This window comes from Varanus komodoensis, unplaced genomic scaffold (genome assembly GCF_004798865.1).
Source record: "Varanus komodoensis strain SLA01 unplaced genomic scaffold, ASM479886v1 scaffold13_3, whole genome shotgun sequence".
In the NCBI taxonomy this organism is placed as follows: domain Eukaryota; kingdom Metazoa; phylum Chordata; class Lepidosauria; order Squamata; family Varanidae; genus Varanus; species Varanus komodoensis.
The window spans coordinates 7,200,474-7,226,565 of NW_025335409.1; the positions used below are offsets into that span (position 1 = coordinate 7,200,474).

A 26,092-nucleotide genomic window follows, 5' to 3' on the forward strand; every position below is an offset into this window, starting at 1 on the left:
ACCTCAGATATGCAGATGATACCACTCTAATGGCAGAAAGTGAAGAGTCTCTTGGTGCGGGTGAAGGAGGAAAGCACAAAAGTTGGCTTGGAAAAAGTTGGCTTCTATCACTTCCTGGCAAATCGATGGGGAAGAAATGGAGGTACTGACGGATTTTATTTTCCTGGGCTCAAAGATCACTGCAGACAGGGACTGCAACCAAGAAATTAAAAATTGCTTGCTCCTTGGGACGAAAGCTATGGCGAATCTAGACAGCATAGTAAACAGCAGAGACATCACTCTGCCAACAAAAGTGTGTATAGTCAAGGCTATGGTTTTCACAGTTGCAATGTATGGCTGTGAAAGCTGGACCATAAGGAAGGCTGAGCACTGAACAACTGAGGCCTTTGAATTGTGGTGCTGGAGAAGATTCCTGCGAGTCCCTTGGACAGCAAGGCGATCAAACCGGTCAGTCCTAGAGGAGATCAACCCTGACTGCTCTTTAGAAGGCCAGATACTGAAGATGAAACTCAAATACTTTGGCCACCTAATGAGAAGGAAGGACTCCCTGGAGAAGAGCCTAATGTTGGGAACAATAGATGGCAAAAGAAGAAGGGGATGGCAGAAGATGAGGTGGCTAAATGGAGTCATTGAAGCAGTCGGCGTGAGCTTTAGTGGACTCTGGGGGATGGTGGAGGACAGGAAGGCCTGGAGGAATGTTGTCCATGGGGTCGCAATGGATTGGACATGACTTCATGTCTAACAACAACAACAACATATCAAAAGTGAGCTCTAAAGCTTGGTAAACGCATTTACGTCTATCTGACCTCATCTCTGCTGTAATCTGAAATTGCATCCCACTTGAATAAATCACTATCTTCCCCATACCTTGCTTCCCACCCCACACCATGGCAAAATTGCTTTCAGTGAAAAGCAAGCACTTCATTTGGGAGCATGCATATGTCTTACCTGACCATATGCAAACACAGTAGCATTATATCCTTCAAAACAGCCTTCAATCAGCTTTTCCATGCACTGTACATATATTTCTTCTTGCTGGGATTCAATATCAAACACATAATCAAAAGTGAAAGCCTTATCTTTTCCCAGGAATACTTGTGGTTCACCAGGTGTGACAGATGTGCAGATGTGGCATCCTTCAATCTTCTCTTTGGCTAGCTGAGGTCTGATTCTGGAAGGAGATTGGAAAATTGAAAAGCTAAATATTTGCGACTAACAACAACAACAACAAAAATATTTGAACCAGTTAGAACAGAATACAGTCCTACTTATTTAAAAAATTCTCCAATAAATTAAGATCAGATTTATCAAAGAGAGCTGAAAGTCAAATGCACGGTTCACAGTTCACTAGTACCCATGGTGGTTCTATATGGTTTAAACGATCATCATTTCTCAATAAAAACTGGAATTGTGGACACTCTATCTTAAGCAAAACCACATAAGGAGGGAAAGGGAAAGGGTTACCTTCAGCCCATCCTTGAGTCCGGATTAAGGTTCCTTCATTTACTCTAGAGCAGGGGTCTCAAACTCAACTTACCTGGGGGTCACTGGAAGTAGAGTCTGGGTGAGGCTGGGCCGCATCAAGTATTCCACCACTGCGGTGGTGGTGGGCCGCTCATCCTGCGGCCAGCCCGGGCACCGCCAGTGCTTTGAAGGCCGCAGGGCCCCTCCCCGTGCCCCGCCCCTCCCGGCAATTGGCCCGCGGGCCGCGAGTTTGAGACCCCTGCTCTAGAGTAACATAAAAGCAACAACAAAAACTTTTTTTAAAAGTAATGTCTGATTTGGCTTTTCCTTAGGAATGACTCCCATGAAACTTTTGATTGAAATAAGCATACAAATGGTAACCCAATTTACAATGATTATCCAAAGCCTAAATCATAGCAAAACATGAAACCCTCAGATCCTGTGATCACTTCATTTTTAAACTGTAGAACCTTCCCAAAGAGAACAAATTTAAACAGAATTACTGTGGAAACAAGAGTAGGACAGAAATAATTCTAGTTTAGGTTTACAAAAGCCTTAGCCTATGTCAAAAAGAAAAAAAAAATATTTTGTTTATTTTAACAATAGTTTCCAGATGCTCAATATCACTTCACAGTTTTAGAAAAAGGCTAGTTTGGTTTGTGTCATATGATTCAACACTGATCTAGCAGGATGGAGTTGCAGTAATCCATGATCATACACAAAGCACTGCTAATGCAACCCTGTTTCCACATTACTGTGACAATAGCATTGCTAATTATTAGTTCAAACCTGAGGTTTACTTTTAAAATCTGAGACTAATTTTATATTAAAAAATTAGGAAGCTAGGGTCTTCCACAAGCACCCAGATGAGAGGAAATATAAACTTACAAACAAAGTGTTACATCCAAGTATGCTGCATGAAGTCCTAACACAGCTTTCACGCAGGACAAAAAACAACCCTGCATGGTGACCATGGCTTGCCTGTTGTTGTTTTTTTAATCATGATATACCTGAGAAAAAATCAAGTGGCTTCTATGCAATTGTGGTTTCCGTTGTCCTTCTCAGTCCTCAGCCACCATGCCTGAAATTCAGTCCCAAGGTACACTGTTCCCTGCCTGTGTCACCTGCTTGGTCCTTAATGGTCTGTACCGAGAGGCTGGATGACTAGAGCAGCTCAAGAAATGGCCACTCTTTCCAGAAAACTCTATAGCAGTTGCATATCAGAATCATGGAAATGATAATCCAGAATGCAGAAAACATCCAGGCTTGTTATGTTGTCTGGACCCAGCCAATATGTTTAATTTAAAACCAGCACCAGTATACCTCAATTATATGTGAAGTGAGAATCAGGGGAGTGGGAAGAGAAAGCAGCCCCTTTTCTGCTCAAGATCAGCCTTTCCTGCTTTATCACCTTATAAACCTTTATCTATAAGGTTCTTGATGAACATTCACAGTTATTCATTTGTAACTATAGAGGGAATAACCTTTTGAAGGGCAATTCAGAGCACCAAAATGGCTAATGGGGAAGCAATTAGCATTTCCTCAGATCCAACAGACTCCTGATGGAGCTTTTCATTAAAATTCATTACATGCCTTTGCTTGTGACTTGCAGCTTGAAACTTATGTTAATAATTCAACTGCTTCTTGCATTTCAAAATCTTCAGGGGAAAGCTTGTTTTTCATTATACCCTGCCTGTTATACACTCAAAAGCCTATCCTGCTAGAAGGCAATCATTCTGAATTTATATAAGTTTTATTTAAAAGAACAAGGAACACTTAAAGAAATCTAGGGTGCCCTCCACCATATGTCAGTGAATCTCCAGTAAGTCCGACGAGCCTTCCATTTAAAGTGTTCTGACCCTGTAATTATAGTCTACATATATAAAAACTGTAGTGCTTGACGGGTTGCAGTCTTCAGTCCTTTTTTGTCTCATAGTGTTGTAATTTTAATGTTGTAACATTTTCCAACTTTTTACATGGTTTACATTTTACAATTCTTAAAATAATTAAAATAGAGACATTTGAAAATCTATAGGAAAAGTATTGAGGCTAAAAAGATCTAGGCTGACATTTGAAAATGTCTACATTATTGTAAACTATCCAGAGATGTTTGGCTATTAGACAGTATAGAAATCAAATTAGCAGCAGCAGCAACACCACTAATAAAAACCTTATACAGAAAGTGAGAGAAAGATGGCATAGTTCCCCTTCCTTTAAGCCCACCCACACCACTTGGGCAAAGTGCAGAAGATTCAAATAAAAAAGATTATCAACTGCAAAGAAGTAGTATGCCACATGACAGCATTCACAAAAGCCTAAAATGTATTCATAATCATATTGTCAGTTAATTCCTTGCACGAAGATTCAAACAAACAAGCTGAAGTTTGCACATGTCCTGAGCATAACCTGTGATACATGATGAAACTGGAAAAACCATTTATGACTATTCTTAAGGGAACAATTACTTAAAATCATAGAACATGCTCTGACAATCTGCCCACTAGGAAAACAAATTTACATCACAGAAGTCTATCTTCCCAATATAAACAAACACGTAATTTTACACTGCAAGTGTTTTCTCTGTTCTACAAGTTGACACTTCAGAACATGATATATATAACTTAGTAACCTGAAAGGGACCAAAACAACTTGCTCTTTGAAAAATCTCAGGTGCCATTTGCATGACTATGTTTGCTGTGGTATACTTGAGTCACCCTGAGATCAATTTCCCCCAGAAGCAGAAGCAGTCACGTGAAGGGTAAAAAGCATGTGTAACTTTCTGAATGTACTAAGATTTAAATGTACTGTCATCAGGACCAGTGTAAACATATATTGAATTCTGTCACCCTTCCACCACTTATAAAAGCAGTTTGCGATTAGTTTGAACAGCAACCACCACATCTAGTAGTAGTAGTAGTATTTATTTCCCTTCTATAGCACCCTATAGTCAAAACTCTCTGGCTGTTTTATAACAATGTATAAAAACAATAAAATCCAGTACAAATACCATAAAAACAGCAATCTTAAAATGAATTTAAAATGCAGCAAAAGGTCCAGCAACAAAAAAGCACCTGGATAATCCCTTCAGGCCCCTGGATAACCAAGGAGGTCTTTAAAGGACTCCACATAGAGGGCTGCCTTGACCTAGAGCTAAAAAGATTGCAAATTTGGCACCCAGCAGGTCTCAGCAGGGAGTTATTCCAAAGATGGGGGGGGCACAGTTGAATTGACCTAGGGATGCCTGAGAATGGGGTGCATGCATATTCCTGTTTAACCCAAAGTGTGCTGCAGGCCTGCAAACACCTGCAAGGGGACTGGCTTGTGTGGCTTTGTAATCATTAACACGTATTCTGAGGTGATATGTCACAGAATTTATATATTTATGTAATTTATATACAACTCTTTCAACAAAAAATTATGTTCACAATACAGCTAGCAAAGTAATAATACATGAGTACAGTTTTAAAGTATCTATACTCTATAATACTCATTCTTATTCATACTGATAAAGCTATGCAGCATTTCATTTCATGCGATAAAGCGGCCGTCTGCATCAGTGCTGGGCAACTTGTGATCCTTCAGATGTTGCTGGACTGCAAGTCATCAGCCCTAGTCAGCATAGCCAATGGTGAGGAAGTATGAGAATTGCAGTCCAAAAATATTTACAGGTCACCGGTTGTCCATCCCTAGTCACTTCAACTGTGATCTATGATGGCTCACGTGGGCAAATCCAAGACTGAGGTGCCTTAATCACAATATAGTCATACAAACAAACACAAGCAGTCATACAGACAAACCAGCACTATGCATCCTCCCAAGCTGCTGTAATTCCTCATTTGAGTTCTATTTAAATAACAGTGGGTTACAAGAGATTAGAATGCCATTGGTTAATGACATGGAAGTATTTGGGAGTTTAATAAATGCAGCTCCTTTTTTATGCAGGTGCAAGTGCCACTGAGTTCAATACCCGAAAGGCTTACTGCTCCCACCTGAACCTGCCCAGCTATTTAATCTGCCTCAAGAGGTGACTCATAACAGGGTATTTCTGTTGAAGCACTCTAATTTTGGGCTGTACTTCCAAGAAACTTTAACTAGCACCACCTCTAGACAACCAAGGTGAAGACAACCATTTTTTTCCTGCCTAGGCAGGTCCACTGCTTATTTACCATTCCCTATGTTTTTTTTCTTGTTCCTTTTGCCTTTATAATACGATTTATATATTATTGTATTTCTAAATATACAGACAGAGTGCAATCTGAACAACAGGGTATACATATCCACATAAAGCACTGGGAAAACAAAGGAATATCAGTCACATATGATTTAAGATGAACAAAGAAGATGAACAAAGAGTAATTTAGGAATGTCTTTAAAGTTCAACAGAATTTTATTACTAAAAGATTTAATTTTGACCTTTCAAAACTGCGATACAGGTAAAGAAGCACAAGTGGCATTTTGCTAAAGCAATGTTTTCTCTCCTCTTATACCCATGGTATCCTGCACTCCACAACAATCTACTCTTGATTATAGGAAACATCTGTACCCAGCATACAAGGAGCCTCTGAATCCAACCTGTTATATGCTGTTGTTCTATTTAGACTACAGACCACTTTGAGTAGCCTTTGTATATGGCAAAAGATGGCATATATACATGACTGATTTTAATACAAATTATATTGGCTAGCTCTGAACAAAGCCACTAATGCATCAACTGAGATTTAAACGTAGCAACAACAATGATGAGGAGGAGAAATCCATTTTTAAAAGCTAAATTGAGAACCTGAAAATGCCACTTTTAATTGGCAAACAAGGCAGAATGAAAATAAGTGAGGCAATATAATGTAATAAAAAGAAAAAATATGATGTGGCAGTAATTGGATTTGTCTGGCGTCTGTTTGCTTATGTTGTTGTCATGGGTTTGCTTTGCTTAATGAAATTTCTTTCCTTAAAGTAATCATACATCTCTGGACCTCACATCAGGACAGGCTTATCTACTCATTAATTTAATTTGTAAGACTCATGTTGATTCTATTGCACCATCATTTTCTAGATGAGCTTGTTTCCTTTCCACCTTTGATTTAGGTTTTTGAATCACATGTTTCTATCAATGAGTAGCTACTGTACTAGTTGGAAAGAAATCAAGCTGTGATTTTTGTTTTCCTTTCCCAAAACAGTCCTCCGGCCATTTTGCAATGGTCTGCCAGACAGTTCAATACAGATGGCATCCTCTTGCAGTCTGACAAGGTCTTTTGTTTGCTTGCCAGGAAAAAAAGAAAGGGAAAGCTGAGTTTTGACTCCCCAGTAGATATCCTTCACTGAGCAGGTACCAACTTCTCCTTACAATCCATACACAAAATATTATGTGCAAAATATGTTCAGCATTTCTATTTTTTCCTAAACCTCTTTTTTAATGTACTATCCAGCACATTTTAAGTTGTTAATTACTCATCATGGAATATTATGCCATAATACATTTGCCACATAAACAAAGTGGTTTGTGGTATTTTAAAGATTAACACAGCTACCTCTCTAGAACTTCTTACTTAAAGTAAAGAATTGTCAAGCTGCTGGCATACAGGAAATTCGGGATGAAAGGGAACAAGACTTATGACCAACCAAGGGATACTCAGTCCCTGAGTTGTTTATCATTAAGTATGAACTAAGAATTCTAGGTTGCCTGAAGAGAGACCATCCAAAATTGGAACTCTCTATCTATCCCAACCATTGAGAGTTCTCATTATGCACAATGCTAAACAACCCACCAATGGAGAGCTCCTAGGGCAGTGGTGGCAAACTTATGGCACGTGCGCCTCAGCAGGCACGCAAGCCAAGTCACCCCAGCATCGCCCCAGCAGCCAAGCATCGGATAACAGCACACATAGGGGCCATGCGCATGCTCGGAAAGGGGTAGCGGTGCCAGGCGATGCTGCTACGACTCGTCCGAGCTTTTGCATGGCCAGTCAGTGCACTGGCTGTGAGTTGTTTTTTCTAAACTAAAACCTCATTATTCCGGTTTTATTGCAGTGTTAGCACTTTGCAATAAATAAGTGGGTTTTGGGTTGCAGTTTGGGCACTCGTCTCTAAAAGGTTCGCCATCACTGTCCTAGGGTGTTTAGCACCAGCAGGAGCAAATAGATGAAGGGAACCAACATGCTCACTCACTTCAATTGTTCACAGCAACTCAAAAAAACAGCCTCTGGGTTGTCATTGCATGTGAATTAGGTCAGTTAATACACCTGCACAAACATAACATGCACACTTATTTTCCACCTTTCATGAAAGTAAGGTGCACATAGGGCTCTAAGTCATTTTTCCATTCAGGCAATGGCCAGACCTAGAACTTTTTAATGAAAAGAGAAATGGTACATTGTGTCCTATCATACTATACCCAAAACCAGATGTAAAGAAGAATTGTCTAGGAATTTCAAAGGTATTCACTTCATGGCAGCCTAGTCACTTACCCCCTGATGAGACTAAGACCCAGTAAAGATTTTTACCATGTTGACATCACAATCTGAACAGTGAAAGGATGAGGGAATGCCGTACCTCTCCCAAGTTAAATACTGTTATACTAATGGCCTATCCCAAGTCCCATAAATCTAGAGACATGATTTATATAATACTTCCGTCTCCTCCTCCAAAAATGGGGAAGGGAAGAATGTGTGTGTGTGCGCGTGTGCGCACATGAGAGAGAGAAAGCAAGAGATCTTGTATACACATCACACAATATATTTAGAACAGGGCAGAAATTGGGGTTATCCATTCTACTGAGTTGCAGCAACAGCCCAGTATATGTGTGAATCAAGGTTATAAAAAAGTTAAAGAGTCTTGTTTCCAGAAACAACTAGCCCAAGCACAGAATTCAAATCTGTCATCCTTTTTATCTGTGGAATCCTCTTTGTTTCTAATGTCATTAGGGAGTCTGAGCTTTTTCCTCTCTAAAAGAGAATAAGGAGACAAAAAACAGAGAGTGTGTGTAAAGGCTGCACATGAAAAGCTATAGTCACAGTGGATAGGAAGCCTGATGTACAGACAGGGCAACAGCCATACACAGATGTATTCAGTGAATTTAAGAATGCCTCTAAAAGTTTTAGCTTACTATTTCAATCATATTACAACTCATCAAAATAAAAAGACACACAAGAAGATCTGGATATGCAGATGTGTGTATGTAGGGTGGGCGATTAAGGCAAGTCAGAGAAAACTACTCTCATGCTATGAATCATATATCAGATTTGCTTCATTTCTCCCCCTTTAATGTGTCCAGCCTTGCTTTTGGGTCAGTTATCCTGTTGCTATGCCAATCAGCACTTATGGAGTATTATACTTTAATACTCCCATGAAAGGTCCAAACCACACTACAGGGGGGGAAGTTTTCCCTTCATGTTATTGTTGACTGTTTCAAGTGAACAGAAGCTGCTCTGTTTTTAAACAGAAGGTAGGCTGTTCATGGAAGGGTTGAACTGCTATGAGCTGGTAAAACCTAACTAAGCAGCAGTGGAAGCAGGGGACTGTCTCTTCCATTGAGGATCACAAAATAGTTCAGACAGAAAATTATATGCTTCTCCATACTGTGCTTAAGACCGAGCTACATTTTTGAACATTCCTGAATACCAACACTTGGTTCTAATCCACTAAGCATGTAAGTCTCCAGAAGAGCTGGGAGTGGTGCATTCAGTTGGGGGAAAAAAACTGTGGGACCACATGTAGGCCACTGTAGTTGCTACTGGCAGGAGTTAATCTGCCCTGATACTAACTTTGGGAAATTCTTGCCATTCTCACCATCCTTGCCAAAATATAAAGAAAGGCCTTGAGAAATGCTTTCAAACTGCATTATTTTCTTAGATGAATACATCTGAGGGAAATTAGCTTGCATGGAACATTTACATTTGAATTTCAGATTCAGGAATGCAAAATGCTTTTAGGCATTACCTCGGAAAATAGTTCAAAACAGAACAAAATGTTGCAAGCCATGTTTATCAAAGGAGCAATGCAAAGCTTCATTAACTGACATTTATAGAATGATTTTGCTACAATAAGTTACTTCTAGCCTCAGTGTCTTCTTAAATTGCACTGTTCTCTAAAATGCTTGCTTCTGCAAAATAACAACAGTATTTGCAATTAGTGGAAGTATTATTTCTATTTTGTTCAGATGTATTCATCTAAGAAAATGAGCCCAATGCACAGCTGATAAAACCATCATTTTACTTTATTGTAGACTGCTTCTTAGTGTGAACTTTTTCTGAAGGAGGCCTATGTGGAATAATTTAATAATACTTTTTTTTACCCTAAAATAAGACTGACTCTGTTTAATGGAGTTTTCTCTCTGGAAAGCATGCATAAAACTGCACCCTCTAAACTATAAACACATTAATTGCAATTCTGTTCCATATCTATACAAGCTCCATGAGTTCAATGGGGCTCACTCCCAGATATGCTCAGATGGCATTGCAGCCTCGGTTTTGTACAAGCAGGTCTGCACTATTTGAAGACCCTGGTCTGGACACTCCTGAGACTGGTGAGATTTTGGCAGTCTTGGGAAGTGGACTGCTTGCACCTTGGGATCTGCTACAAACTGCCCACCCCCAGTGCCTTTCCAGCAATCTTCACCACCTCTGTTGAGCACATCAGTACAGAGTGGGGGTGACCTGGCCATAGCAGTTCAGCAGCCTCCTGAAACATACAAGCAGTTGCTGAATGGTGAACTGCCATGAGGTAAGGGTGCCTTTATATTTTTCCTTCCTTGCTTTCCTTCCTTATATTTTTCCTTCCCCTACTAATTTGCACATTTGCAATGGTCTGCCAGACAGTTCAATAATGTGGCCATATGCCTCAGAAAGAGACTCTTAATGCCAGATCAGTACACAATAAGATCTCCTTCATCCATGATTTAATAGTGGATGAGATGGCCAGGCTGACATATATAACTGAGATCTGGATGGATGAACAAGGAAGGGTTAGTCTTTCCCAGTTGTGCCCACCAGGTACTTGATTCAGCATCAGGGCAGACCATGCAACCTCTCTCTCCAGGCATCCTGTTGTATAGTTGGAACATTTGCATCCTGTGTTGGGCCAGTGGGACATAACAAGGATTCTGCTGGTGTACTCCCCCCCCCCCATCAGTGTCCCTCCCTGAGTTGATAGAAGTTGTTTCAGATGTAATGTTGGGATCTCCCTGTCAATATATACAGTGGTACCTTGGCTCACGAACACCTTGGTTCACGACCAAATCGGGTCACGAACAAAAATTTCATGAAAATTTTGACTTGGGTTGCAAACTCCCCATTGGGTGGCGACCAAGATTGCAGCCATCTCCCCACCCCTACCCCCGAGTGGGGAGATGGCCACGATTGCAGTCGTGTTTGTGCAGGGAAGACATGCGTGATCACGGCTGTGCTGTGCTGCGTCCGTCTGTTCCGCAGGAGCGTGTCCGTGATCACACATGCCTTCCCTGCATGAAAGCAACTGCGATCATGGCCATCTCCCCACTCGGGGGTAGGGGTGGGGAGATGGCTGCGTTTGTGCTGGTTGGGGGGGGGGGGGGGGGGAGATGGCCGAGATTGCACCAGTCTTTCCTGGAGCATCCCCGTACCAGGATTTCTTTGAGAAGCACCACCCCAGCAGAACTGTAATGAACAGAGTGTTGAATCTAATGAGCGATAACGTAGCCTCTAATTTCTGGAGGGTTATGCAGCACAGGAAAAAACAAGTGACTATAGACAGATTTTTCACCAAAACTGACCCTGCAGCTAAGAGACAAAGAAGAGAGGAAATCTCTGAAAGAGATTTCCCCAATATCCTTATGGAGGGGGACCCTCCCCTCATCACAATAACCTCCCCCGCCCCGCACCTAGGTTAGTGTTCTCCACTGTACTGCACTGTACTTTGTTACTTTGTTGGTCTTTGTCACTTTGTTTCAAATTTTTCTGATTAAAAAATAGGTACAGAACAGATTAATCTTATTTACATTGAACCTTATGGGGAAATTTGACTTGGCTTATGACCAAAAATTGGCTCACAACCACATTCGGAGGGGCCAGAACGGATTAACCTTATTTACATTGAATCTTATGGGGAACTTTGACTTGCGTCACAACCAATTTGGGTCACAACCAGAGTCCTGGAACGGTTTAAGTTCGTGAGCCAAGGTACCACTGTGTGTGTGTGTGCGCGCGCGCGCGCGCGCGTATTGGCGGGCGGGGAGGTTCAACATTCACATGAGAACATCTTGTCTGGGGTAAGGATTCCACGGGACTGTCCCAACATATCAATGGCCTGAGACATGTAGTAGGTCATGTGCTAGACTTGATCTTTTCAGCCAGATGTATGGATACTGTTCTGAGTGTGGAGGGCTTTATTTTAGCTCCTTTGTCATGATCAGATCACCCCTCCACAAAGGTGAGGACTTATTAAAATGATCTGCTCCTGAAGATTAATGAATCCAGATGGTTTCCAGAGGGCTTTTTCAGGGGGTGGGGCTTTCTAGTTAATATAGCTTGCACTCTTTTCAAAACCCTGATCGAGTTGTGAAATACAGAAATGACCTGGGAAGCTGACAGGATTGCTCCTAAGCACCCTTACTGTTGACCAGCTTGCATGGTTCTGTTGTATGCCTCAGGATTTGAGAGTGACAGAGCTACATAAGAGATCACTTGAGTACAAATGGAGGAAAACTAGTGGAAACTATCAGGGTGTGTGCCTACATGCAAGCTTATTCAAAGGCAGTGAAGGTGGCAAAGAAACAGCATCACACTGCCTCTATTCAGTCTTTCATTTGCCACCCAGCAGAGCTTTTTGGGTTCATGTGGGACCTTTTATACATGCTGGCCTCAAGGAAACCTTAGATCCTATCTAAACTCACTGGGCATTTACAAGGAAAAAAAGCTGTTTGCAACTATTGGGACTTAGACCTCAGAATTTTAGCAGCTGCATCAGGTGAGATACCCAGAACACAGCCTTACTGGATGCATTTCAACTGGTATCTTTTCAGCCTCACCCAAAATTTCCACTGGAAAAATAAAGTTCTTTGGAGGGGGGGGGGGCTTTTTATTTTCCTGAACTCAACTAGAGTTTTTTTCCCCCAGGCCTCCCCATGCTGTCACACTTCTGATGTAACGTTACAAAAAGAGACTTGTAGGGTGTAGGCTTTGCAAGCGTCAGCTGTGAAAACAGCTGGCACAATCCATCCCTGGAGGCTTGTTTTTGCACTTTCCACGAGAAATGCAATAATATTAATAAACTTCTGCCACCTCACTGAAACATGAAAGCTGTCCCTCTGAAAAAGGGAACAGCTGAGAAACAAAGCTTAATCATGATCTGAATTCAGCGTCTTTTCTTTCCTGTTCCAGAATTTACAGTGTTGATCCAGTCAGGATATACGAGTATATGCATCAATATTTCTCTGAGATGAGTACCCATCCAGTAATTATAGATATGCCAGAGTCATGTTGAGATGTGCTTATTTCACAATCTCTGTATTAATGAAACAAGAGTGATCAGGTGGTGCGGGGGCTCTGTGAAGAAGTCAGGACTCAATCCAAGAATTTGTTTCAATATCAGAACTGAAGCTTGCTCAAAAGTCTTTTCACCCACAAATCTAGTTGTAAGTCTTCCCTGCCCATCCCACAAGCATTTTCAGTTTCAGCAAGCTAATTTAGGAGGAAAAGGGCTTTTTGTTGCTGCTGTTGCTAAATGAGAGTCAGAAGCTGCTGCTATCTACTGCAAACCAAAGATCAACCTGGAACCAGCTACCTAGAGAGGTGGTGGGCTCTCCCACACTAGAGGCATTCAAAAAGAAACTGGACAGGCATCTGAGTGGGATGGCGTAACTTGGTGTCCTGCAACAGCGGGGGGGGGGGACACCCAATGGCCTGCATGGCCCCTTGAACTATACTATTCTATGATTCTGTATATCCCAATCTACCTTCTGCTCACTCCTGAGCTAAGCCACCTGTCATGGAGACTTCTTGCATAACTTAGTCCTCAGGGATGGAGAAAAAGGATATCAACTGGTATCGGTCATAAACAAACCCAAACATTCGATTTTGTACCTACATCTTGTCTGATCAAACTCATCCAACTGTCTGGGAGTGGACATTAAGGGAGATTGTTAGCTATCCTAGCAGATCTAACATGGCATATTTCATATACTACAGAGCAGAAGGACTTGTATCATTTGTGGAGCAATTCTTTCCTTATTCTCACAGCTGCAGCCAGCTCAGTGCTCTGCCAGTCTCTCTCAGCTCCAGCTAGTCATACAAAACAGCAACACCTGATCCCAGAGTTTTGCCTAGCAGCTGAATGCCTTGTTGCTTCTCCTTGGGGACTCGAAGAAAACTCTATCTCAGACTAGTGTTTCCATGGTTGAAAAACTCATTCCTTTGTTTGGATGGATTAAATCAGCCACCACAACCACCCCCTCCTTTTTTGGACAGAAAAATATTTCAAATCATGCACTTCACAGCTGCTGTGAGAAAATCATTAAATGCTAATTATTTCTGGCCCAGCTGCATAAAAGTTCCCACAGAAGCACCATGAAGATGTTCTCAGTTGTGAGTTTACTTTAAAAATTATTTGTTTGCAAAAATAAAGAGGGCTAAAATATATTATTATAATTATGAGTCATAGCATGTGGGCACAATAGTCCAAGTGTTGAAAATCTGTCCTTCCCACCATCCCCACAATAAAAGAACAAGAACAAGACTCAGCACTGGATTTTTTTTAAGTGAGTTCTGTCAGGATGGCACAGCTAGGCCATCCTGATAAAGACATATACACAAACTCTGTAGACACTTTCCAAGCTATTTTGTCTTTTTTTCCTTTGAGAGACAAATAGAAGATACGACAAAAGCCTATCAAATAAGCTGAGCAAGAATGTTATGGATTAGAAAACTCAACTAACTACTGTGAAAAGGCAGAGCATTGTGAAAGTGAACAGCTCAAATGTCTTGTGGAAAGCTGAAACAGCAAGAGCTGTAACAGTAGGTTTCATGTGTCTATTTAGCTCATAATTTAGTTCACTGCCACTATGGTAGGAAACGAACACAAGTGTTACACCACAGGCTGCTGCACAGATGATAAGTTACCCACTCCTGTTCTGCTTTAAAACTTATAATACTTCTTTCCCAGCTCCTGATTTATCTTGGGTAATAAATTAGTCTCCAGTTTATTCTATTGAACTTGAATTTGAAGAAGACCAACCAAGATGCTCAAGATATTGAATGTGCATTCAGCAATGAGGATTATGGGGCCACCTTACACCAGTCTATTTTTTCTCATCCTAACATACCTCATGGCATTTTTCAGAGAGTAAAAGGTCGGGCAGAGAGCGAAAAGCCTTGAACTCCTTGAGAAACAGAAAGATAGCAATATAATAATGAATGGAAGTGGCAATGTTAGTTCATCATGGAAGACTGGCAACCCACTGGAAAGTGTTGATACATCATTTGGTTGCCACCAGTGTGTGCTTGACTGCTTCTCTTCCATTGTTCATCAGCTTGTCATCCCTGGATGTTGGCTGGAGGTGATGGAGGGCAGCATGTTGGGAAAGACTGACAGATCATCTCTGCGGCATTCAAACTTTTTACCTTCCACACCCCTGAACGATCATGTGCTTTTGCTTTTCTTGAAAGAGCATTAGGTGGCTGATTTATGTTCTGTAAGCAATCTAAAATCTTTCCCAGCTACTGACTAATCAGCCATACTTTCATAGTCTTTCCCCCCATAAAACCTTTGTCTAAAATGGAATGCAATTTATTTGCTTTCATCCTTATTATCAAGTTCATTTTTATTCTCATCTGTCATCTGAAGCATTTTTTATTCATTCCTCTCCTCCTTTTTTGGTCAAGTTTCACGTACAAATTTGTTAAGTATCATCTCCATTTGTTCATCTCCAACTTAAAAGCCTGAAATCCTACTCTATAATTTGACACATGTGTGGACAAGTCTGTGCTATTGAGAGAAAAGTGAGAAAGGAAAAGAAAGGGAAGGAAAATGAAAGGAGAAAAGAAAAGAAACTAGAAGACTCTGAAATAGTCATTTAGTTAACTTCACAGCAATTCCTTGCAATGAGCTGTAGGAATCACAACAGTATAAATTTATCCCCCTGCCAAAATAAAATGCAAGATGGCAAAAAGAGTCTCCAGTTCATGACCAAAAACTCCTAATGTTATACAGTTAAGAGTGTAAGGAAAAGGATATAGAAAACAGGTAATCCTTAGCATTTCACTCTTAGGAATATAAGATGCTGACTTGTACTATATCAAGCTGTTAGTCCATCTAGTTTACTTTTTCCAACCTGATACCTGCCATATCTCTTGAATTGCAGTTCCCACCATTCCCAGCCAGCCTGGTCAATAGTGAAAACTGATGGCAGTTGTAAGCCAAAGCATCTGGAGGGCCACAAGTTGCTTGCCAATGGGTTAAGGGCTGGTCCAAAAGGCTAGTCCCCACTTCCAGCTATGTAAATCAGCAACACTCAAACCCAAAAGTCCATATCAAAAGGTCCATCTCAAAGCTCATTCAAACTTGAGTCCATATCAGATTGCAGCCTTCTTTTTCACTTGAAAATCTGTTTGTATTGCCATGCCTATTTTCCCAAATCCATGCATTCAACTGTGAGCATCATTGAAATATACACATTCTTTTCCCATACAGTAAAACATCTTTATTTTTCTAAAGTATATATTTTTCATGCACATTTCTCCAATGTACATATTCCGTCAAACACATTTCTGCAGTCTTCAAATCACACTGCAAGCTCAGAAGTATACAGACATTAACTGAAAATGATGCCAGTCTATAGTTGGTCTGAAAGATGCACAATTGATAAATCTTGATCAAAATCTGAAACTGGTTCCTGACTGGTATCTGTCACTCCTCACACAACCACGTCTCAATCTCATCCTTGGATAGAGGAATATCTTTAACTCATCTGCTTGCAACCCCTTGGCCAATGCTCTGGTTCTTCCTTTAGTTTCAGACTATATGAATGGAAGAATGAATCAGAGTGGCACAGGGCAGGTAAAGAACTTGCTGTAGGATCAATTTGCTCCATGTATGCTCCATAAACTGCCTATGGTCCAGCATATTGATACAACAAATAAGCCACAGGGAAATATTTGGACACTGCCTTATTTAGACAGATGCTTTTTACACTTTGAACTCCAGTTTTTGCTGACACGATAACACAAACATAAGCATGGCAATGAAATGGAAGACACATCTAGTCCTGTTACACCTGCGTCAACAGTACTTTGCTGAGGCCAATAGCCAGTAGAAAGATTATGACAATGAGAAGCATAATACTTAAGAAATATTTCCCCTTCTTAGTCTTAACTCTTAAGTTTTAAATAAATGTCCTTTACCCTTTTAATTTCAGAAAAACAGCATGATCCAAGCACAGAATGACTCAGCAATGCCTGTCTCTAATGCATACAACTTATTTGTTGATTAGTTTTCTGAGTGCTTAATGTCCATTAATCAAAGCTGTCTCATTAACTGGTCAGGAAACATACTGAGAATAAAGGAGGGCCTGCTTCACACTGGTAATCCCTGTATTATTCAAAATAAACCTATAAGCATTCAAACTAAGCAGGTGGCCAATATGTGGCGGTACCATTCAGAACTTTTCAGTTGTAGTTGAAGTATCACTCACACAATACAAGAGTAGATACCTTTCAAAAGAAAATCTACTTAACTTGAGAGAAGAATATACAGGCAATTACAAATGAGTTCCATTCCTGGGAAAAATGGAAATTCATCTTTAAGTCAAATTTGTATGTAAGTTTGATCAAGTATAGCCAGCCCTCCATATCTGCAGGGCTGAGGGGTGCAGGACCCCCAGGAAAGTTTTTAAAAAGCCTGCAAATATCTCAAGCCCCACCCCCCAACTCACCAGTGCCTCCTCTTTACAGCAAATAAATGCTAGAGAGATTTCCCTCTCTGGATGGGCAGGGCAGGAAGGGACTATCTGCACACATTTACTCAAAGTAAGCCCCATTTAAGATGGCAATGCAAGTAATTTTTTCTCTGGTTTCTGAAACACTACCTGAAGCTACTTAATTTCCCTGCTATTGTCCCTGCAGAGAGATATTAAGGCACCACTTATCTGCAAGACAAAGCTAATTTATTGTACTTTACAACGATGATAGGATTTTAAAAATGCTTTTTCTTTTAGTGTGATTCCAAAAAGCTTGCTTTGGAATTAAGACCCTGATTATATTGACAGAAGACTGGCAGAAAATAATACCATCATATGTTAAAGAAAACTTTATTTTGCTTTTTGATTAACAAAAGGTAGGCTATTAACTACATGCAATATAAAATAATGGAAAATCATACATTAATTTTCTCATACAAAAATAATGCAAATGAATATAAGCAGTTAATATTGATGGCATATTTCTGGGAAGATGCTGAGAATCTATAAATAAATATATGGTTACATATGATTATATATGGTTACTATCTTGCAAAAAAAAGTACAGGATAATAGAACTTTAGCATCAATAAATGTTTATCTCAAAACAAAATCTTTACTATGGACCAAAGAACGCTGCTTTCATATCACTAACAAGTCTATTGCCTGATCTCTTGTCCCTATTCAATTGGCAAGCAATTCAATAATCATTGCTGGTTTAGAATTCCCTTTCTGAATGCTCCTATTTAATGACTTTTTCTAAATATGCAAAGCACAGAGACAGCAAAGACTGACAAGACCTGTCCAAAATAGGCTGATGTAAAGTCTTTATAAAAAGGCTCTAAAGTATCCAGCAGTTCCAAATTTCTCCTGAGCTTTGAGGATAGACAAGGTTAAGTCACAGGAATCACAAGGACAGCAAAATTATTAAGCCATGGTAAACAACACCAAGCTAAAATCTAGACATTTCTCAATAGAAATAAGAGATATTTTAAAGTGCTATCCTTTACAAACATGCATAGACCAAGGGCCCCTTCATCAACTTCCATGTATGCAGGCTTCCCTTGTTTAATGTCATTGCCATAGCGACATCCTTGAAATCTAATTCCACAGTCATTCATGCTGTGGTAACTTCATTTCATTCAACAGATTTCCATCAATGCCTGGGAGAAGACTGGATTCTGGGGTCAATCACATCTTTTAAACAATTAAATTATGTTGTTGAATTAAAAAGTTAAGAGGAGGTAAAGAAACATGTAATTATGAAAATACTATGTTATTCAAACATTTCTTACTTTCTGTGTTAAACATGAATGGATAACAAGAATAACAAGCAGATATACTCTAAGTCTTAGAGTCTAAGGAGACAGCAAAGATGGCCCCAGAAGGTTCTTCTGAAAATGACCACAGCATTTCCTTACACATGTATTAAACTCCACAGTTCAGGTGATTTATCATTCAGAACCATTCTCTCCTTTATCCATATTTATATTTAGGTAGTAGGGAAAGTGGGAAAAAATTCTGTTTACTTCTAACACATAAACACTGCAAAATAATGCCCATGCCCAGTCAGGTGTAGAATTCTAACTCAAGTAAAATATAGGCCTTCACAGATTAAACAAGGCCACTATTATTAATCTACCACAATCCAGATGAGTATAATACACCAAAAATACCAAAAGAAAAATGAAAGAAAGAACTAGAAATACTCTCAGACCCTGTCATTCAATCTCTTCTTCAGACTGCACAGCAAATCACAAAACCTGTAAATGCATAAATGTTGTATATTATCAAGGAGCTAAGCGTTTGTGAAATGGGCAACTTTTTCTAAATTATCTTTAAAAAACAAACTAGAAAATATACATTTTACAATGCAGTGCACTAATTAACTCCAACAGAATTAGATTGCTGTTTCAGCACAAAATCTTATTAAACAAATACCATAGTCAGGTCTCCAAATGGATTACATACACAAATCCCTTCTTTGTTGATGAATCAATCACCTGATCCTAGACACATTCATGAAAAATAGGAATTCTTTATAGCAATGGCCTATCTGGTTTTAAGACGATTTTTTCCTACTTTCTACATTTCATTAGCTCATATTAGAAGTATCTCAAACTATCAGTTCAACACTTAAAAGTCAGAAGATTACATTGCTCTGTTATGTGCTATCAAGTCATCTGCAAATTATGGCAATCCTATGAATGAATGCCCCCCCCACACACACACACACCATGTCCTATCATTCACAACTCTACTTAGTTCTTGTAGCTTTAGGCTGTAGCTTTCATTTTAGAATCAATTAATCTTATAATTGTTTTTTGCCTTCAAATCTGATAATTGTTCTTTCCCTAGCATTATTGCCTTCTCCAGAGCATCTTGTTTTCTCATAAAGTACCTCAAGTCAGCCAGCTTTGGTTCCACTATTTTTGCTTCCAGAAGACGTTCTGGATTGATTTGATCTAAGATCCACTTATTCAACTTTGTTAGTCAAGAGTATTCACATAGCTTTCCTCCAATCTCATATTCTGAAGGTATTCTTTTTTTCCTCCTCTCAGCTTTCTTCACTGTCCAGCTTTCATACCCATACATAATCTCAGCCTTGATCTTCAATGAAATGGCCTTACAATGGACAATCTTTTCTGATCCCCTCATTGGTGCCCTTCCAAGTCTCAGTCATCTTCTGACTTCTAGATTGCAGTCTCAATTTGAATTGATGATTCAGCCAAGGTATGCAAAATCTTTCACATATTCAATTTCTTCATCGCTGCCATGGTATAATTCTTCTGAAGTCAGGATTTTTTAATCTTAATGTTCTGCTGCAACTTGGCTTTTGCACCTTCTTTTCCACTTTCATCAGGAGTCATTTCAATTCACTGAAGCCTTCTGCTATTAAGAAGATATCATCTGCACATCTTAATTTCCCACCAATTTTCGCTCCTCCTCCTCCTGATCCTAATCCACCTTTCCTTATATGATCTTCATATAAACTGAAAGATGGGGAGATAAAATGCACCTTCTTGTTCCATGCCTAAGCCCATATTCTGTTCTACATTTTTCTGTCCAAACAGAAACGTTCATAGGTTCTCATGATACACACAGTGAAAAGTTTTGCTGTAGTCTATAAAGCACAGACCAACCATCTTCTGAAATTCTTTAGTGTGCTTTTATTTCTCTAGTGTCTATTCCTTTTCAGAATTTGAAAGTCAGGCATTTCTTGCTCCATATAGGGTGAAATTCTTTGTTGCAACAGCTTGTCTTTGGTTGCATGGGAAATGAATGGTCCTTTGCCTCTCCTTTCTTGGAGATCGCAATTTATATTGAATGTTTCAGGACTGTGGGCCTTTGTTTTGTTTTCCATATATGTTGCCATATTCTTGTTAGGATTTGGACCGATTCACTCTCTGCAGCTTGTAATAGTCTGATGGGATCCTATCTATTCTGGGGGCTTTGTTCCTTCCAAGTACTTTCAAAGCAGCTTTCACTTCGCTTTCTAATATTGCTGGCACTTCCTCATAGGGTTCCTCTTTGAATGAGTCTGTCATCCTTCATCTCCTCTGTACAGTATATTGCAATATATTCTGTATATTTTAAGAGTGGCCAAACAAAGCTCAGGAGCAGCAGGCAGCTCTTTGAGCTTATTTTGTGGCTTGCAGAGGGTTCGGAGCACGTCCACTCCCCCCTCAAGTCCAGATCCCAACAATGGCATGGGCACCATTCCGCCAAACTCTCTCAAGGCTGCCAGCCTGCCCTGCTGTCTTCCTGAGGATCAGAAGAACTTGCCCCAGCATGTCCTACCCACTCCTGCTGACAAGTGCAAAGGCGCTTTGGTGGTTCTTCCTCCACCACGGCTCCAGGCAGAAAATCTGGTGGTGCTATTGGAAGAGACAACAGCTATTCTGACGGCGGCAGCTTTTTCTTAGTCTTCAGTGGCAGCTGCCTCAACTGGTGCCCTACCCCCCAGTGAAGGATCCAATGCTGGAAAAGATCCAGGCCAACCACAAGCTCTTCTTTCATTTCTTTGAGAGGGAATGTGGATGAGAAGAGGGCTGAAAGTAGCAACCTCCCATGCACCATTTGCATCTCACAGTTAGTGTTCCAGGTGTCCATGTGTCTTATCATGCACATTAAAAATCATAATGATAAGCAAGAACACACTTTCATAAAGTCATAATACATAGTAAATAAATAAACATTTGTTGATAATAAACAAACATTTGTCTTGTGGCTCTCAAACATCTGACATTTACCATATATGGCTCTTCCACTGAGCAGGTCTGGTCACCCCTAGTATATTGTTTCCCCCCTTCTCTATTTTACCCCGGTCAAATAATATGTTCCCAGGCTGACCTTTCAGCACTCCTAATCCAGGTCTTAGCATCCCTTTGATTTCTTGGCTCTCCTGAATGAGGTTTCTTGTTGTTCTTCACTTCTATTTCTACTTTGCTATTTCACTATTGAGCACTGAAATAGTCCTTTCTGTCTCCATATGATAATGGATAACTTTTGCTGAAAACTTACATTCAGGATTCTGATCCTTTTCTGTAACTTTTGGTCCTCATATTTCTTCTGTTATCCATCTATGCCTTCCACCCACCCTTTTTTGGCTACGGTAATTGCCTTTTGGCATTCTTCCCTAGTAATGTGTCTGGTTTCTGTCCACAGTTCTTCCGGTTCCTCTTTAGTGAAGTTCTGTAAAAGTGGGGTTTGAAGTCTTTGGGAATGTTATTTAATTTCTATTCTGGAAGTACATTTCTGTTAGCGATCTTTTTCAGTTTTACTGATTTTTGGTATTAAAAGTTTAAGATCATCATGGCAATGATCATGTTATGGCAGCAAGAATACAGTTTCTCCATCTCCTACTTCTGATTATATAGTCTATTTGATTCCTATACTGGCAATCTTCATATATACAGTCATCTATCTGGTAGCCTGAAGTATGTATTTGGTTTCCCAAAATTCTGTGTTGGCTTCCCAGAATTCTATGAGCATTCTGCTTCATTTCTGACACTACACCTAATTCTAGCACAACAGTGGACTCTGTTGTTTCCTACTTTTGTGTTCATTTCTCATTATGTCTTTTTTTCTATATTATCCATTTCCTCTTGGGTATTTACATAAAAGTTTTGGATTTCTTCTTCAACATCTGTTGTTGGAGTGTAGCCTGGAATAATGGTTATCTTAATAGGTTTTCTATGATTTCTGATTGATATGATTCAGTCAAATTTGCATTATAGTTATTTTTGCTACATCCTGCTTCAATATTAGAGCAACTCCATTTATGCTGAGTTTGGTATTTTCAAAGTGAAACCATTTTTATTTGTCTGACAGGAAATGTCCTATTTCTGTCCACTTTAGCTTGCTCATACCAGGTACCCCAATATTTATCCATTCCATTCTTTGCTTTACAATATCCAGTTTGCCTTGATTCAGACTTCTCATGTTCCAACTAAATATGTTACATAGCATCGTACTTTCCTTTTGACCCTGTGCATGTCTAGACTTCTCTTCAGCTTTGATCTAGTGGTGTCATTAATGACAGTGCTAGTTATACTATGCTCTTCCTCAGTGGCTGCTTGAATACCTTTCAACCGGGGGCTTTCATCTTCTGGCACTCTTGTTTTATTTTGGATTGCTTTATCATAGTTTACAAGGAAGAATATTGAGAAGTGATTTACCACTGCCCTCTCCTGTGCAATATTAACAAGTGTTAACATGAGCTCCGCTGCTGCTGCTGCCTGTGAAAGATGCTCTACCAGTGTTGCCTTTAACTACACCTATTGCCCTTCAGGAGTTTCTCTACCCACATCACCGTTACAATTAGATTGTAACATGAATTTGCTGTCCAAGCTTCAGGAGGAAGGGAAAAGGTTAACTCAGGAAAGAGTAAAATGATAGAAATATCAGGTGCCAGCCTTGTGGGAATCAGGCAGCCAAGGCCTTGAGGTTTACACCTCCCTCTCAGGTAAGAGAGGTGAGAACTCTCAACTGGCCTCAAGGATGCAGAAGATAACCAGTGACAACAAATTGATGGTCAGGGCCTGCAATGGGTGAACCCCCAGAGACTATGAATTAGGCAATCACCCCATGGCAGGTGATCTGCCACGACTGGGGCAGAATGAGCTCCAAGGGTTGAGAAGTGTTTTGTTCCCCTTGGGGAGGTTCTGTCCTGTTGCTAATCCCCCATATTGATGACTGCTGAGCAATCCTGTGTTTGCTGTGTTATTAGAAGGTGGTATTATTATGCTAAGCTAAGATAGAAGACATTTGTTATTTTAGTGTCTGAGTGGGCCAACAAGGCCCTAGGAGTTCTTGGTTGGCTATAGCATTCTCTGTTGCTGCTATCCAATTCTCCTTTCTCTTTCCCCCTCTCTTTTCCCTCTTCCTTGATTTTAACCTTTTACATTTGTTTTATTCCCTCCATCCCTATTTTTAACCTTTTAATAAAGTTATTTGTTTCCCCAAGCTTGGGCTTGTTGTGTGCTGAATCCACTAGCTGGTCCAGTATTTCTGGGCTGGGGATTTCTGGGGAGGAATTACCCCAGTAGGCCAAAGGAGTGGGGAATCCTGGCTGGCTTTCCATTACAGCGATATCCATTCTCTTCTGCTGGTGTGGCCATTACTCCTTATGAGTGTGGATATATCATAGACTGATGTCTCAGCTTGACTATTCCATCCTAGACTGGTGACCCTGCTAGGAGACCAACCCAGTGAGTCAGTCTGCTTCCTGGAAGGATTGTTCTCAGCTTCTGTGACACTCTCAATCCACCTGAACAAAGAGAAGAGCAGGAGTATGTCACCAAGTGTGCAATATTACTGCTATTGTATTTGGTATATGTTTGCTTCCATTTGTCCTTTACTTTTCAAGAACATCTAGGAAATTTACCCCTCTGCATAAACTTATAGATATGCAGTTTTGCCTTTGTCATTTTCAATGTTTCCTAGAGCACTTTTCTAGCTTTGACAACTGAAACTTACAAGGCCATTGACAAGGTTGGAGTATACTCCTGCAGTGAGGTTTGCCTAGCACCTATGTTGTAGTCTTTCAAACACCAGATGGAAACCTTTCTATTTTCCCATGCATATTCGTCTTTCTGTTTCTGTTGTTTTAAATCTGTTAATGTGCTTTAAAACTTTGCATTGCTGCCAAGTTTTACTTAGATTTTTGCTTTTATCACATACTGCATTTTAAAAGTTTTATAATGCATCTTATGTTGTATGTTATGTTCTTGTATATTATGTTCTTGTGTGTTATGTATGTTCTTGTGACACCATGACAGCCTCAACTATTGGACATTATAGAAATGAAATACATGAATGAACATCAGGCAGCTGTTCAGTTAGTACTCACACACGTATGAAAGATCAACCCCTCCCCCCCAAAAAAAATATCACATTTGCACAATTTTCAGGGAGCAAAAAATTAAAAAAAAAAAACCCTGACCCAAAGCTGTGCCATTCTGAAATTCTTCAAATAGAATAAAATCTTATTTAAAAATAAAAATTTAAAATAGTGGGGAACAAAGAGGTGTAGTGATTATAACAAGATAGTGATTGTAGCAGGGATGGGGAGGCAAAAAACAGGTTCTGCCATGAATGACACTAAGAAAACAGCTGCAGGATGGAAGGGAAGGAGATGGGAACAAGCTAAGGTAAGCCAAATCATTGATCAATTGTCCTGTGAACAACTCACAGCTTATTCACAAGGTGACTTAGTGTAGCATTCAAATGCAGCCAATGATTCAATGAAGCAGGAGGGATATTGAATTTAAAATCCACTGGGGCTAACATTCTGCAAACTGGAAAGGAAAACTAGTAAGCAGGTAAGATAATAGCAGGAAGAGAAGAGAATACTGCTGGAATGCTGTGATGAAGATACTGAAATACATTTATTAGAGGGAGAAAGTAAACAGCGATCTTTCATCCAAACAGATTAAAATTTGATTATCTTCCATGAATATACTGAAGAAGATGGATAGTATTGTGCAGTAAAATCATTTTTTTAAATGCGAGGTAATGCTGTTCACAACCTTTCTGATCTGTGGTACTTGCTACCAAATGATGTGACCATGGTCTGAAAATCCTTCAATCCTGGAACACTTACACTGTCGGCAAGATACTCACTTTGTCAAATGAGTAGCAGACACTGGGAAGATGCAGAAATGTATCTTTCTCATGGTCAAAATTTGCATGAAAAGCTAGTTTATAGTTGTTTTAGGAAAGGTCAGAAGAGTAAAATGTTTTGATATGTAGGAGTGTGCAGCTCTAAAACGGGCCCTTTTGTCCTGAAAGTTACAGCACACAGATGTATGTTTGCTTGTGAATGCTCCTTGAGCATGCTCGTTGTTAAACAAGTGACTGAAGTCACTAAATAAATTAGCTGGTTGAATTAAACAGAAGACACAAGTAGAGGGCTCATTATTTTTTGTTGGGGACTACTGAGAAATTAGCAGAATTTGGATTTTTAATGACAATTCACAGTTTTTGGTTCCTGAACTTTGTTAATAAGGGGGAAGGCACAAACCTACCTGTGAAGAACAAAGACAGGACTATATAGTAAGTTTGGCCAATATAATTTCAATATCAGTAAATAAGTTTCTCCAGAACTCTCCATGCAACACTTACAGTGCTATCCTAAGTTATAGTATCACAGAAGTTGTGCCACTTCTTCTAATTATTGCAACCCTTAAGCTACCATCTTGCAGA

At 39.9% G+C, this 26,092-nt stretch overlaps 1 protein-coding gene across 1 annotated transcript in view; it reads right to left on the reverse strand.

The window, feature by feature from the left end:
• Positions 1-26,092, reverse strand: part of KIF21A (kinesin family member 21A) — a 96,385-nt gene that overhangs the window by 65,927 nt on the left and 4,366 nt on the right. Inside the window, exon 2 of the mRNA XM_044423261.1 lies at positions 949-1,171. Within this exon, the coding sequence (XP_044279196.1) occupies positions 949-1,171 (223 nt within the window). The remainder of the gene's footprint in view (positions 1-948; positions 1,172-26,092) is intronic.